Here is a 16,608-nt window from a genome sequence, read left to right as displayed (position 1 = left end):
CCAGCATTTTTCATTGGCCTATTTTGTCATGTTAGCCAATCTGATAGGTGTGATGTGGTACCTTGGTTGTTTTGATTTGCATTTCTCTAATCTCTAGTGATTTAGAGCATTTTTTCATATGACTATAGATAGTTTTAATTTCTTCCTCTCAAAACTGCCTGTGACCATTTATCAGTTGGGAAATGGCTTGTATTCCTATAAATGTGACTCAGTTCTCTATATATTTTAGAAATGAGGTCATTATCACTGACACTAGTTGTAAAGATTCTTTCCCAATTTTCTGTTCCCCTCATAATCTTGGTTGCATTTACTTTGTCCAAAAAATTTTCAATTTGTTGTAATCAGTTATCCATTTTGCATTTCATTATGTTCTCTTTCTCTTGCTTGGTCATAAATTCCTCCGTTCTCCATAAATCTGACAAATAAACTATTACTTGCTCCCGTGGCTTGTTTATAGTATTAGCCTTTATACCTGGATTCAAATGGTTTTTTTTTTTAAAAAAGAGGAAGATGAGATTTTTAAACATTACCTAGATTTTTTTTATATAAAGAACAAGACTTGTAGAAGGCTAACAAAAGAAACAGAACATTATTTAATATAGTTATTTCTCATGAGTTTGTTCTTTCGTGTCTAAAATAAATGACCTGTAGCTTCTTCCAGCTGTAGCGCTATGATTGTATAAAAAGAGAAGATAAATGAATGTGCCTGTGTTCCATTTGTGTGCTGTTCCATCTGATATTGCTTCATACTGTTATTTGCCCCACTTATAATATTAAGCAACACAAAATTATTCTGTACATTCTTTTTATTAATTGTCTTAGAAATACATATTTATCCTCCTTAGATACATGAAAATAGAGTAAGGTAGGTTTGTGGAGTTGGAGGGAATAGTGAAGCCTGGGGATGGAAAATAATTGGTTTCAAATCTCCATGGAAGAGCTTCATTTTGCTAGTTTCTTAGGCCTGTGACTGCCTACCAGCTGTACAGAGGGCTAGCATATAGTGCCGCCTATTAGACTTCCAGTGTCTGATTACCTACCAGCATTCAGTGTCATATTATTTTCAAGAAGCTATTTGCAAATGTTTTTTCCTGTGCACATATTAATTTTAAGAAATGTACAGTTTTATTCCATTTAGAGTTTAATAAGTTAATAACATTTATTAAACTGTGTTGCTTTTTATAAACAGATAGTAAGTTCAGCAAGTCCATGTGCTGACTTCTTTTTTCGAAGTTTATCATCTGAATTGAAAAAAACACATGCCCAGTCATCCATGTATAATTCTCTGGCAACTGAAAAACAGTCCTCTGATGATGCAGTGAGGTTAATTCAAAAATGCAGTGAGGTGGATTTGAACATTGTTGTATTATGGAAGGTATGTGTCATTATTTTTCTTGAATAAGTATGTTTTTCTAAATATGCTTATTTTTGAAGTATTGGATATCTGAGCTGAATAATAAATACTGGTTTTCCTATGTTTAATTTTCTGGAGAATTCCAGTTTTAATTTTTGATTTGTTTTTTTACATAATGCCCATCAGTGTGATTAGTTTACTTTTTCTTTTTTTTTTTTAAGACTAGTAACCTATGTTGCTTCTTTTGGATGTGAGTGTTTTTTCCCCTTCTTCAGTGTTTAGAGGTAAACAGATGTGGCAAAGAGATTTTGAAACGCAGTTTACCCGATGAGTTAATCACAAATGATACCATCAAGAAGACAGAGGACTAAGGATCTTGCTTTCAGCAAGTAAGGAGATCAGCAAGAATTTTCCATTGACTTACATGGCAGGCCTTTCTGCCATGACCACATATTTTCAATTGGTTGAGAAAATATAAGTCAGTTGCCCTTCTAGAAGAAAGACTTTTCAGGTCATCTTCAAGAATGAAGTTTTGCTTGAAAAAAAAGACTCTGAAGTCATAAGAAAATTTTGCCCATGTTAGGTGCTACGACATTTCACAGAAGAAAAAGGAACACAGAATACTTGAAGCAACTGGTGATGGGAACCTAGGCTTTATTAAGAGGAAGCAACTTCTATGCTACAAAGCATAATGATATAGATCTTCAGGTGGAGTCAAGAGAGAGATCATCCTGTAAGAATCAGAAGAGGATGAGGCCAAGTCGTTGCTGGTAATTAACTTTTCCACTGAAGTTTACCAAAATAACTAATTTTTTACTTAACGTTAACAATAAAGAAATCTGTGGTTGTGCTGGGCCATATATCCAGGACCTGCCCAAGAGCCTTCCAGAACTTGTCAAACCTGATGACTATTGATGATCCACTATTGACCTCATCTTACATGGGGAAAAATAAACTTCAAAAAAGAGTCTTGCAGTCATTGTTAGGGTTTTCAAAGTTGAGTGGGAGGGGGAAACCTGAAGACCTAAAGAAAAAACTAAGGAGAAACATAGGTCCTACTTTATCACTACTACCAGTCGAAGACAGTATAAATTATTCTTCTGGTTTTGCTTTCCTCATTTTGCATCACTTTATACAAGTCTTGTCCAGGCTCTCCAAATTTTTCAGATTTAGCTTTTATTGTACTTAGTAATAGTCCATTACAATCACATTATTTTGTCCATTTATTCCCAATTTACTGGGCACCAACTTTCCTTCCAGTTCTTTGTTACTAAAACCAAAAAACAAACAAAAGTAACAAAAAACAACTTAGGTTTTTAAAGACAAGTAGAAGACAAAAGCAAGGGTATGTAACAGAGTAATAAAGGTTGTCATTGTTCTATAGGAGTGGCTGGACATAATTGCCAAGGACATCAACAGAAAAGAGCCTTTTTCAAGCTATTTTGGGGTAATAACAGAGGAGCAACCAAATGGCTGGGAGCCTGAGCCAACATGGTAGAGTGACAGGAAGCAATACAGTCCAACTTCCCCAGTAACTGTTCCAACAGTGATCCTAAGAATTTAAAATCAATTTGTGATTGGGAAGTAGAGAAGACAGATATAATGGGTCACCTTTCCAGCCTAAGATCACAAATACAACCTAGGTAGGTTGTGATTATAGACTCTGCAACAGCTTCAGGACAGGCAGGGTTGATCTTGGACTCAGCCTCTATCCCAAACCAATAATAACTAGGGGTCTTCCAGATGGCCTTCAGTCATAGACTCAGCCCTCAGAGCTCAGCATGGCCAGCAATAGCATGTTGCCCTGTGCACGTTTTTGGAACAATGAATAAAAAAAAAAAAGATTAAGAGCCATTATGATTCTAGAGATGCCAAACCAGAAGAGGACAATAACTCTAAAAACAATGAAAAAGCCTCAAAGGAAAGCCTTATTTGCCCACCACATTAATTAAAATAGTTAAAGAAATGATGTAAGAGTTAGAATTAACTTTAAAAATGATATGGACTGAGAAGGAAGAAAGAATTGGAGAAGAAATGAGAGCTATGGAAGAGAGACTTGGAAAGAGGATAAACACCTTAGCACAAGAGGTATGAAACAATTAACAGACTGAAAATTAGATCACACAGAAGTTAATGACAACACAAGACAACAAGAAACATGAAAAAAAGATCAAAGCTTGAAGAAAAATAGAGGAAAATTTATTTAAAGTATCTTATATTGGAAACAACTGACCTGGGAAGATTGAAGAGAGATAATTTAAGAGCCATTGGATTACACAAAAACCACAATCAGAGAAAGAGCTTAGATATCGTATTTCAAGAAAACTGCTCAGATCACTTAGAAACAGAGGTCAAAGTAGAAATAGAATCCACCAATTACTGCTTGGGGGTGAGAGGAACAGCTCTAAAAGGAAGACTTTACAGCCCAAATCTAGAGATTCTGGGTCAAAGTAAAAATACTGCAGGTAGCCAAAAATAAAGAGTCCACGTACTAACCAACCAGAGTCAGGATCACACAAGATTTGACATCTACCTTTATAAAAGATCAGTTAGTCAACAACAGACAACAAGCATAATAGGTATTTATTAAGTGCGTAGGTGCCACATGCTGTGCTGGGAATACAGAAACAAGCAATAAAAGAAGTCATTCTTGCTCTTGAGCAGCTTACTAATTCTAACAGGAAGACAATACAGAAAAAGCAGCGAAAAGGGGTTGTGAGGAGGAAGGTAACAAGTGAATGAGCATCATGGAAGTGTCTGATTTGTAGCCTGTTGAGAAATGAAGAGACAGGGCTGGCCTGCACAAATTCAAGGAAAGGAAGGAGCTCTTCCTAATTGCCATGTACATAGTACCTGGATTCTAAGCATTTGGGATGCTGTGCCCAAAATGCAAAAATTGAACTGTCCCTGTTCTGAAAGAGCTCATGGTGTAATGAGAGGGAAAACATGCAAACAAACATTCAAAAAATATATATACTGGAAAAATGGGAAATAATATCAGAGGGAAGGTACTAAGGCTAAGGAGGACTGCAAAAGGCCTCTTGAAGAAGGTAAGAATTTAAGGGTTAGGGTTCCAGACATGGAGGCTAGCCAGTGAAAATGTCCAGATTCAGAAAATGGAGTATCTTATGAGGAACATCAAAGAAACCATTGTCATTTGGTTGTAGATTTTGGAGAATTAAGACTGGGAATGTAGGGGACAGGTTATGAAAAACTTTAAAAGTCAAACAGAGGATTTTATATTTAATCGTGGATGTAATAGGAAACTACTGGAGTTCATTGAAAGAAAGGATAATATGATCAGTCTTATACTTTAGGAAGACCAATTTGACAAATGAGCGAAGGATGTACTGTAGTAGGGACAGACTTGAAGCAGGAAGACCAACCAGCATGACATTGCAATTATCCAGGCATGAAATAATGAGGGCCTGCTCCTAGGATCCTAGGTGATGGTAGTGTTAGAGAAGAGAAGGGGGTAGGTATATGAGAGATGATATGAAGATAGAAGGAACAGGATATAGCAGTTGAATGGATAAGGGGTGGTGTGAAAGACAAGGAATCAAGGATTACGAACCTGGATAACTAGAGGATGGTGGTACCCTCAACTGGTTTAGGGAAATTTGGATGAGAATAGGGCATAGGAGGAAAGAAATTAGTTCAGTTTTGAACATGTCAAGTTTACAATGTCTATGGGACATCCAGTCCCAAGATGTCCAATAGGGAGTTGGGGGTGAGAGGTCAACAAAGAGCTGGACAAATAGATCTGAGAATCATCTACCTAAAACTGATAGTTGAATCTGTGGGAGTTGATAAGATCACCAATCAAAATAGCGTAGAAAGAGAAGAAAAGAGGGGCTGGTAAGAGTCTTTGAGGATACCCACTGTTAGTGAGCTTCACCTGAATGAAGGTACAGGAAAGGAGACTGAGAGGGTTCAATCAGACAGGTAGGAGTAGAACCAGGAGAGAACAGAATCTTTAAAATGTAGAGAGAAACATAGCCCTATAAGGGCTCTAGAAACACTGCTTGAACTCAGCAGGAATGCAGTGGAAGGAATGCTTGGGTGGGGAATAAATTGAATCCCCAAATTGAAGGCTGATAATAATTGGTATTTATATAATGCTTTTAGGTTTGCAAAGTGCTTCATATTCGTTGTCTTTTTTGAGCCTCGCAACACCTCTAAACATATTTCTTTGCAAATTTTGACGAAAATGTTTTGATCTTTTAACTCCTAAGCAGGGTAGAAGTCAATCAGTTACATTATTTTGAGAATAGAAATGTCAACACAGACAACATTTTGCTAATTTTCTGATGATAATGATGAAATTAGTTAAAATGTCTCTGTCATTTTGTCAAGTTTACAGCATAGTATTTTGCCATTCTTGAATTTGTGAATGAATTTATGTAATCCTCTCATGTATTATGTCTTATATAGGCTTATGTTGTGGAAGACAATAAACAGCTTATTTTGGAAGGCCAGCATCATGTTATTCTTCGAACTATTGGAAGAGAGGCTTTTTCATTTTCACAAAAGCAGGTAATAATTTTTGAAGTGCTGATCAGACTATGACTTGACATAAGAATTTCTGGCTGTTAATTTCCAACCATACTTTTTTTTCTATTTAAAAACACGTAATCAGCATTTGTTACATTTTGTCTTAAGCACAGACTTAGTATTAAATGACTAAATGTCCATTTCTGTGATACATGAGCATACTGAATTAGATGTCTTACCAATAAGTTAAAAATGAAAGTTAACATTAGCCAAACTTGTATTTATCACACAGGCTCAGCAATTAATGCTTACTTCATCTTTGCCTAGCAATCCTTAAATTTTTTGTTTGGCAGCAAGCTAAGTGGAAAAAAAATTTTTTTTACAGTAAAATGCACTTAGTTCCCCTACTATTAGTTCACTACTAAATACTGTTGTATTTCAACAGCAGCAAAACCAACTTCTCCTAGGCCCAGCTTAAATTTTTTTTAATGTTTTAAACATATAAGGGCATATGAGACTAGTTCAACTTGGTCAGTAGATGCCATGAGCTGAAAATAATTCACGTTCAGGAAAGATCTTGAGCCTCGCAGAACCAGAGACACTAGAGAGCTTGAACCAACTGGGACTCAGCTCTATCAAAGATCATAAACAGATTCATTAGAGATCACGAGTCATAGTATGTCAAACTGGGTTTGCCCCCACCATCTATTGTTTTGCTCCTACTTTACCGTTGAAGGAAAATCTTGGACATATGCTAGCTTTATCTATTACAGATTTGTGTTCATTACTTTCAACTAGCCTTATTGTTGCATGGCATTCCATTTACTCTTCCTTGGTTGAGTCTCTATCACATTCCCTACAGTGATTATTTCAGACCTTCTCTTCTTTTCTCAGCTCTTAGACACCCTTTTCCTTCATCAGTTGGTAGAAAAGCATTTATTAAGCACCTGCTATATTCCAGACACTGTGCTAGACACTGGGGATACAAATACATACAAAGAATGAAACAATCCCTACTCTTGTGAAAACTTATATTCTCTCTAGGGAGATGAGTATGTATGTAAGTATATATGGAATAAATAAGAAGAGGATAAATACAAAGTTAAATTCAAACTAGTTAAGCACAAGGTAGTTTAGGAGGGATGGCATTAGACATAGGAATGATCAAGAAGGGCTTATGTAGGAGGTAGTTCTTGAACTTCATCTTCAAGGAAGAGAAATCATATGAACCAGAGGTGAGAAGGGATTGCGTTCCAGATGCAGGGCACCATCACTGCAAAGGCATGGAGATGGAGGTGGGAGTTTTATGTGTGGAGCAGAGAGATCAATTTGGCTGAATCTTAGAATACAGGAAAAGGAATAATGTTGGGGCCAGAATGTGAAGGGTTTCAAAAGCCAATTAGTGGATTTCATATTTTGTCCTAGAGGCAATAATGAGCCTTTGGAACCAATTAAGTAGGGGATTGGCCAAATCTGATCTACACTTAAGAAGAGTCATACTAGCAACTGTGTGTAAGGTGCACTTGTGGTAGGGAAGTCATTGCAATCATATAGGTGAGAGGTGATGAGGATTCGAGCAAAATTTGTGAGAAGTCAGATGTAAGACATTTGGGAGGAGAAATGGCAAGATTTGACAATTTATTGGATATGTGAGGTGAGGAGAACTTGAGAATATTACTAGGATTGTTGTTCGGTCATTTAATTCAGGTCTAACTCTTTGTTATCCAATTTGGGGTTTTCTTGGCAAAGACACAAAGAAGGTTTGCCCTTCTTTCTCCAGCTCGTTTTATATATGAGGAACTAAGGCAAATAAGATTAAGTGACTTGTCCAGGGTCATTCAGCTACTAAGTGTCTGAGGCCAGATTTGAACTCAGATGAGTTTTCCTGACTTCAGGCCTGGCACTCTATCCACTGTACCACCTACCTGCCCCATTGCTAGAGTTACAAACCTGGAAAACTGAAGGAAAAATAGTAGTAATTTCTTTGACAGATATAGGGAAGTTTGAGAGAGGGGTCAGCTTGATGGGAAAGATAATGAGCTCTCTTCTGGCTACTTTTAGGTTGAGATGCCTCTGGAATATCCAGGTTGAAAACTTCAGTAGGTATTTTGGTAGTATGGACATGAGGCTCCAGTATAAGTCTGAATTTTTCTCTCTCAAAATACTTTCCCTTAACCTTGGGCCATCATTTCAGACTCTTGTATCTCTGCTCAGTTACTGAAGTCCCTTCCAACTCATTCTCCATTTCTCATTTTCATAGACAAACTTCTAGAAAAAAATTATCTGTAGTCATTACCTTCATTTCCTTACCCATTTTTCACTGCTTCTACCAGTTGCAGTTTGGTCTCTGACCTTATCACACCGCTTAAACTGTTGTCCATGTTGCCAGTGATGTGTTTATCTGTAAACACATCTCTCAGTCCTCATCCTGTCCTCTCTGCAGCTTTTGGTGCTGCCTATCTTTCTCTTCCCCTTAAGGGCAGTGAGCAGGGCTAATTGCTGGAGTAGAGAGGGCTAGCCTTGGAGGCAACGATACCTCCATTTAAATCCTGCCAGTGACACTTCATATTGTGTGACAGGGGCCAAGTCACTTAACCTCTCTGATACTTGAAGTCTATTATAATCTGGCTTTCATCTGCCTTCTTAGAGTCATATTATTCTTTAATACTCTCCTGAATTCTAGCCAAATTGCCATGCTAACTGTTCCCCAGACCAAACCCTCCAACTTTAACTAATGAAAGCAGCTCAGGTCCTACTTTCTACAGGGGCCTTTTCTTGAAATCCCAGGTGTTAGTGCTCTCTTTTTCCTCAAACTGTATCTTTTTTTTTTTTTTTTTTGAACTTAATCTGTGTATATACATGCTCTGTCCTCCAGTAGAATATCAGTTTGAGGGCAAGAGTTACTTTATTTTTGTTTCAGTATTTTCATGTTATTTCAAAACATTCCTTCTGCTCTTGGTATTTTTAGTTAGCGAAGGCTTTGTTTTATTTTCCTTCCCTAGGAACCACCAGAGATGGGACTCTTAAAATTTACTCGGCCAGAAAACACTGTGGTTCCCACAAGACCTACAATAGAACAGCTGTCAAGTCTCATAAAAACTAGTCTTCAATATCCAGAGTCCTTTAGTCATCCATTTCATCAAAAAAGGTCTGAAATATGTTCATTTCTGATAGTTGATATCTTACTACACTTTTTTTGTATTGTTTTTTAAATAATAGCCCTGTTTGTGTACTGATATTTGAAATGGTGGAATAATAAAGTTTGTCCAAACATCAACGATAAATTTGAGGATACATATTTAAAACTTTAGAAATAAATGTCCCAGAAACACTTGACATTACCCAATTTAATATTATGGATATTGTTGCCTTATTCAGAACTACCAATCCAGAAAGTCTCTACGTTGAAGAGAGTCAAAAGAAAGAAAATTCCTTTACATAGGGACTTATTTCATTTCTAGTTGATAAAGAATAAATAGAACCTTTAAATTCTGAGTTCTAAGAATCTTCCAACAGCTGAATTTAGAAAACCAGTGACATTTATTTACAACATATTTAACAATAGTCAGTACTTTTATTATATTGTAAACATTTATTTAGCACTGATTATGTGCCAAGCACTGTGCTCTGGGGATACAAACAAGAAAAAGAAAGGCAGTTCCTGTCCTCAAGGAACTTAATAATAAGGAAGACATTATTCAAAAGGGGGGCCGGATAGGGATGAATGGTAGAGTCAAGACCAAGCAGAGCAGCTGATGAAAAATGAAGTTAGCTAGAAAATTCTGAGCTTTAGTAAAAGGAGGCTTTGGGAGCAGTTTATTATTCTTCCCTCCAGTCAGAGGGCCCTGAGGGTGCTGAGGAGGGGTTGAGTATCAAAGCTGAATCAGTCTCCATGATTAGATTTATTAGATAGATATTAGATATTTATTAGATAGGTTTCAGATTTCACCTTCATCCTGGAGGAGGTATGATTTTTGTGGAGTCCAAACCAAGCAGAATCTCTGATGGGAAAACATTAAGAGCAAATTTAGAGTATAAATTTTTATTTTTGCTTATGTAACATATCTAAAAAGGTCAACAAAGGACTCCAAAGGTCAAAAGTAAAGAGATCAGATGTGAGAGTCTCAGATGTGATGTGGTGTACAAAGGAGGACAGGTGGATCAGATATCAAGATACTTGTTGCCATTCCTTCATCTTTGTTGTCCCATGTAAACACTAATTATAAAATCATTAATGCATCAATTCTTTAAGTTACTTGTTAACAAATTGGTTTTTGGTTTTGTTTTTTCAAATTGGGAAGGTTTGTCTATACTGGCTTCATTTTACTTATAGTTTTTAAAAGTATTTTAAGATTTTTAAAAATAATTTAAAAAAACTTTTTTGAAGCTTTATGCTCAAAGAAATAATCCTTGAAAAGAGTTTCAGGGAATGGGGTTTATAGTCCTAAGGAAATGCTTTTTTATAAGATTAAGAAAATGTTTAGAATTGAGAGGCCATATGACGCCTTAAAAGTAGAAATATAATATATTTAGCAGAATTTCAAACTTGATGAGGCAGGTTAACATAAAACATTATTTTTCCCTTAATACAACTTATTTTATTTAACCCCTATTGAACATGTATTATGTTCAGGGCAACTCTAGGCCATCCTGCCTGACCTAGCAATAACCTCATTCAGTCATCTGGAAATTTTCTTAGCCCCAGGTTTCTGGAAGACTTAACTCAGCCTTGAACCATCAGATGATAAGTATTCTTTGGCTGTTGCTACTCACTGTAAAGAGATTGGGATATGCCTTTGTCAGTGAAAGGAAAATACTCCTGTGGATTACGTCGTAGATTTTTGAGTAAGAAGAATCCTCCCACTAAGGGCTGGTTTATTATACCACAGCTGTACCTATTCTCTGAAAGGAACAGAACTATTTGCACACAATCTGTCCTCACATATTCTCTTCTTGCTTAGGCTATCAGTAATTGAGCATTTCATTTGGACCCTGCCCGCCTGCTCCTTCTTCTATCATCACATAATAACATTTAATTAGCCCCAAACCTTTTCTGCCTGGCAAGGGTTCAGTAAATGTATATTGAACTGAATTAATAAAGAGAGCGGAAATAGTTGTGCATTTCCACAGGATTTTCCAGCTGAAGATTTTTCCTTCTACTAAGCCTTTTGGGGAGTTACTGTTTACCTCTGTTCTGTTTTGAGGGTTTGGAGGTGGAGAAGAGCAGAAAGTGTCCTGGGAGTTCTTACATTTTTCTTTAAGATGATTAAATACAGCGATTAATTGAATGAACACATGCATTTATTTAGATGTGCTAATGTATTTTTTTCGTCAGTTTTGAGTGATTTTACAGCTGGCTCATTATTTGAGCACAGATTACCTTAAGATCTCTGCTACAGTAGGTTTCTTTAAAGCAAGTTTTTTTTATTATTAAATACTGCCCCTTTTTCTCAAACAAAAGCATATTCAATCCTTTTCCCTCCTCTCTCATAGCCTTTGTTTAGTACCAGTCACCCTCTTACTTTCCAATTGCTCTCAGACGGATGTAGATGTAATAATTGATCTGCGACACAAAGCAACAAGGTAATGGTTTGCAAGTGTAAATTTCCTTAGCAATTTAATGTATATATAATTGAAGATATTTTGTAGTATCCTTTTTTACACAGGATATCCCAAAAATCTTAGTGTAGTTTTAAGTTAAAGCTAAGGGTGTATGAGTGTTGGGGGGGGGGTAACAGAACCACTCTATTTCCCCTCCTTACATGAAGTGTACTGTGCATTTCCTTTTGGTTAAATAGTGTAGTAAGATAAATTCTGGACCTAGGAGTCAGGAGCTGAGGTTTGAGTTCTGGCCCTGGGACTTCTAGCTGTGACTTGAGATAGTACTTGTAAAAATCTCTGGTTCAGCACATTTATAAGATCTGCATTTAACACTGTCCTTATCTGTACCGTGGGGATAACAACATATCACCTGCCTTCTGAGTTCTGAGTAATTTTGTGAAGGATACTTTAAAGAATTGCATAAATGTGAGCTTCCATTGTCATAGAGCAATAAAGGAGCTACCCTCTGAACAGACGAGGTGAATTTTAACAAAAGTCTCAAAAATGATAGGTGGTTTTTGTTCAAAATTATACCTTAAATAAAGATAAGCTATCATTCAAAGTACCTAACTACCAGTATTTTCATAAGTAAAGCTTAGGAAACAAAAGATTTAGGATCAGTTGTTGAAACTTGCTATTAATCTTTTAAAAACATAAAACAAATGGAGTTGTCAGCTCTCTTTTTCTTCTCTTTCAGCCCAGAAGCACTGGAAGTCCATGGTTCATTTACATGGCTTGGGCAGACCCAATACAAACTACAGCTTAAGAGCCAGGAAATCTGCAATTTACAGCTGAAAGCTTGCTTTGTTCATGCAGGTGTCTATAATCTTGGAACTCCTAGGGTATTTGCCAAGTTATCGGACCAAGTGACTTTGTTTGAAACAAGTCAGCAGAGCTCTATGCCAGCACTGATCATCATCAGTAATGTGTGACCACTTGCAAATTTGTACTGGAAACCAAAAGAATCAGTTTTCTCTTATTTTGCTGAATGAATCTAACAGCAGTTTTGGAGACACCTACCATATTACAAAAGATGGTATAGGATCACAATAGCAAATATTCAAACCTCTTGTCAGTTTACGTTTATCAATGCAAAGCACGTTGGACTGAGAATGCATAGATTCTTTTTGTATTTTTTTTCAACTCTGGTAATAATTTAAATATTCAAAATACAGATTTTGAACATATCCATGCACCTTAGGCCCTGTCTTTAAAAAATTAATGATTGACTGCTATAACAGCTTACAGGATGGTGCATATTAGTGGCCGTATTAGGACATAATTTCAGAAAAATGGCCTTTGTTGGCTATGCTGTTCTTAAGCCATTAGCCCCTATAAATTCCAGCTTTACTGTGAAGTTTACTATAGAGTGTTAAATACAAATTCTACTGTTTTCACTTTTCACAGTTCTCAAAAATCAGTTTTGGCCCTATGTTATGAAAGTCTTCATGTTTAAGTATTCAGTGGACCTTTTCACTTATACATAACTTTGTACAAATTAAGTTTCATCTGATGCTTTGAATATAATTTTAGATCCAATTTGACCTTTTTTTCATTCGTCTCAGTACAGAATGCACTATTTCACAACCATGAGATTTTTGTCATTTAAATTGTCATTCACTTTATTATGTAATTTAACAACTGGGTTGATCTGTTTAAAATATAAATCTACTCAAGTTAATTAAAAGTAAGCTTTTCAAGAAATGTATTATATTTATAACAAATGTACTGTAAATAGAATAAAGCGTATGTCATATTCACTGTATATAGGCTCTATTGAATTATTTTATTGTATTTTTAGCATTTATATAAATGATATGATGTGTAAGCCAATCATTTTAGGATTGTCTCCTTGTGGAGAGCCAATTTCAGTGTAACAGCAAGCACGATTTCATGAGATATTCTAATATAGATTAGATGTTAATCTTTAGGAAGAAGTAAACCCTTGAGAATAATTTCAAGTTGCCTGAGTATTTATAGTTTTTGAGCCTAAATATTTGTTGAGAAAGTTTCTTTTTTCTGTAGGACATGAAAATACAATGTAGGCTTTAACAGCAATACTAATAATGTTAATAGAAATACTTTCTTTAACATACTTGAATTCACACATCCAAATGATAGATGTTGTCTCCTTCAAAGTATTCATTTTGAGAGACTTACTCCAGTAATTCTGACCTTGCCTAAGACAAGGGCAGAGATTTTTAAAATTTCTTTTTTTGAAGTTATCTGTAGTACATTCTTTTAAATATTTGCAGTGGTGGCAAATGAATGCTTTTATGGTAGATTTGATTTTTGGGGGGGAAAATGCAAAAGGCATGAAGTACCAAACCTGGTAAATGAAGTATTAATATGTTAATAGATATTCTTGGTAAAAAGAAAATAAAATTTGAATGTAACATGATATTCATATATCATTCATAAACTGGTTCTAAAGGTCCAAAAGAGAATTTGTAGATATATTCTAAGCAGTGGCATCAGCTAATTTTATGTAGCTTGTCAAGATGACCGCTTTGAAGGACAGGACACATTTGCTACTTTGGTATAGAATTTTAAGCTTTACTAAAAATTTTGCACAAATTTGATCCTCTCATCATCAAAGTAGGTAGTTAGAAGTATTATCCTCATTTAAGGGAATGAGGAAACTCATGATCTAGAGAAACCAAGGGGGTTGGTTTTCCAAGATGACCTGGGTACATGTCAAACATAGAATTTTAACTTAGGTCCTCTGACTTCTACATATTCTGGATATACAAGGAATGGTAGATTTTCTTAAACCTAGGTAATCAAACAATAATGAAGCCCCAATTTTGCAGCATGCCAGTGTCCAAGGTAAAAATGCTCTACCAAAAATTTAATAGTCTGTGACTCCACTGAGTGTCCTGGTTGCTCCTTTCACCTGGATTGTTAAGATACTCTCTTTAGCTAAGGCTTTAACAATACTTAACCAGGGACTGGCAGAAGCCTCCACTCTCTGATTCCCTTGGAACCCAGACTCTGAAGTTTCTGACTTCTGGTCAGGAGATGTCAGAGTTCTAGCCTCTGTTGTTTGACCGTTCATCCTGGTTCATTATAGGTTTGCAGCCTGCCCTTAGTGATCCAGAAGCCAAACTTCTGAGAGCCCACCCTCGCCTAACTTGGGACTGCTTTGCATTCAGGTAGTGATAAAATGACATCAACAGACTAAGCCTTTAGTCCTTGGAGCTAACCAGGTATCTGGGTATGTCTCAGTACCTTTTAAGGAAAAAACAACATCTGCATGAGGTGGGGGTAAAGATATTATTCCTACTATCCACATTCTTTTCTCTATGGACAGAGCCTTCATTGGCCAATCCATCATAGGCATATACCACAAACACCTAGTGGTACAAATCACTGGACTCAGAATCAGGAGGTGGAATTGAGTGATAACTACTGAAAACTTGTGTGATCTTGGGTAAGTTCTTCCTCCTCTAGGCCTCACTTTCCTCAAGTGAAAAACTAGGGAGTTGAGGGTTGGAATGGATGGTTTTTAAGGTTCCTTATAACTCTTAACAATTTCTGACTTATGTACTAAGGGAGAAAATCAATTGATTTCTTATTCTTAGGTTTGTACCACCCTATTTGGCACTAAACTGATTTAACTATGTAGGAAGACTGGTTCTATACAAAGCACCCCAAGTGCTTTGAGTATAATATTATGTGCTCAAAATGTGGCCCACGCATGAGGAAATATTGGTGTCTCTTAGGGATTTCTCATGGCTCTGAATTTGTTTCAGTGAGCATATTTGAAGCAGTCATCCTGGGAGAAGCAGTGTGCGCCAGCCAAGTAGGACAACCAGCACCACTATCTTGACCACCATATTCCCTCAGATACTTATGGAAACAGCCCAGGACCCTGAATCCAAGAGCCTTGGGAATAGCAAAGCTTCCAGCCCAGTGCATTTAGCCATCTCATCTTGGGAGAGGCAATCCTATGAAGATGCAGCCTGGCTGCTACAGCAACAGCTAGTGAAGACTTAGAAAGGAGAGTTCTTGTCACCAAAGTCTCTGGCACTGTCAGCTGGTTCAATATCAGAAACTGATGTGATCTGAACTATGGAAATGCCATTAAAGAAGAGGCTACTGTCTTCTTTGCTATTGCATCCTAAGGACCATGGAAGCTTTCCATCTGAGTTAGAACTGAAACTTGCATATATGCTGTTTCTTCTGAAAGAATGAGCTTCTTGAGAGCAGGGTCTGTCTAAAACTTCCAGTGTTTAGTCTTGTGCTTTGCATATAATAAGTGCTTAATAGATGCTTCGTTCATTTGTATTTTGGAAAATGGAGGGGGATACACCATGATCTACAGTCCTACTGTAGCCTTCCACCTTTGGCCTACCACCCCCTTTAAAAAAAAAAAGTTACTCCTGGAAATCTACTTTCTTTAACCCTTGAAGTTTTTTTTAAATTTGTTTCATTTAAAAATATGTATTTTTTTAAAATGATGCACCTTAAATTTAATAATTTATTGTAAATTTATGGCTTTTTCCCTGCATTGAAATTTTGATGATGCAGTATTGTGTCATGTAACTGTATAGTATGGTATTGTAAACAAATCATTACATGCACATATTCCTGCCAGTGCATGCTAGACTTTGTGACAATGCACAGCACGCTCACCTGCCAATACTTCCCTGTTAAGACTTGTCAGTGGACCACTGATTGGTTATAACTTGCATTTTGTGTGTCTATTTGGAAAATAATGCAATCACTATAACTTTAACTCTTCTACAACAGATGAAACACATACGGTTTCTCAAAATGTTCTTAGCTTCTCTTTCTTTAGGCTTCCACCATCCCCTTATTTTTATTCAATGCTCTCCAACTGCACCCAAAGCTACTACCTACCACCCCGCCCCCAAATTGTCCCAGCACTCCCCAGGGGGTGGCATCACCCACTTGGGGAACCTGTGTACACTGTTAGTCCCTGAGAAAGGTTGGAGTTCCTCAAGGACTGACTGAGGCAGGCAGGTCAGCGTTATTGGTGTAGATAATTCAAGAGATGGGGCAACTAGGTGGTACAGTGGATAGAGCACCAATGCAGGAGTCAGGAGGATCTGAGTTCAAATCTCATCTCATACACTTGACACTTGACACTCACTAGCTGTGTGGCCTTGGGCAAGTCACTTAACTGCAATTGC

General features: G+C 36.7%; 1 protein-coding gene across 3 annotated transcripts in view; it reads left to right on the top strand.

The window, feature by feature from the left end:
- Positions 1-13,214, top strand: part of TRAPPC8 (trafficking protein particle complex subunit 8) — a 137,985-nt gene extending 124,771 nt beyond the window's left edge. For all 3 annotated transcript variants that reach the window (XM_072604480.1, XM_072604479.1, XM_072604482.1), the window contains 5 exons: positions 1,190-1,375; positions 5,789-5,890; positions 8,851-8,996; positions 11,342-11,431; positions 12,147-13,214. In XM_072604480.1, the coding sequence (XP_072460581.1) occupies positions 1,190-1,375; positions 5,789-5,890; positions 8,851-8,996; positions 11,342-11,431; positions 12,147-12,381 (759 nt within the window). In that variant the 3' untranslated portion in view covers positions 12,382-13,214. The remainder of the gene's footprint in view (positions 1-1,189; positions 1,376-5,788; positions 5,891-8,850; positions 8,997-11,341; positions 11,432-12,146) is intronic.
- The last annotated feature ends 3,394 nt before the right edge of the window (positions 13,215-16,608 follow it).

The sequence above is a fragment of the Notamacropus eugenii genome, chromosome 4 (genome assembly GCF_028372415.1).
Source record: "Notamacropus eugenii isolate mMacEug1 chromosome 4, mMacEug1.pri_v2, whole genome shotgun sequence".
Taxonomy (NCBI): Eukaryota; Metazoa; Chordata; class Mammalia; order Diprotodontia; family Macropodidae; genus Notamacropus; species Notamacropus eugenii.
This window is presented reverse-complemented; position numbering and strand designations above follow the sequence as displayed.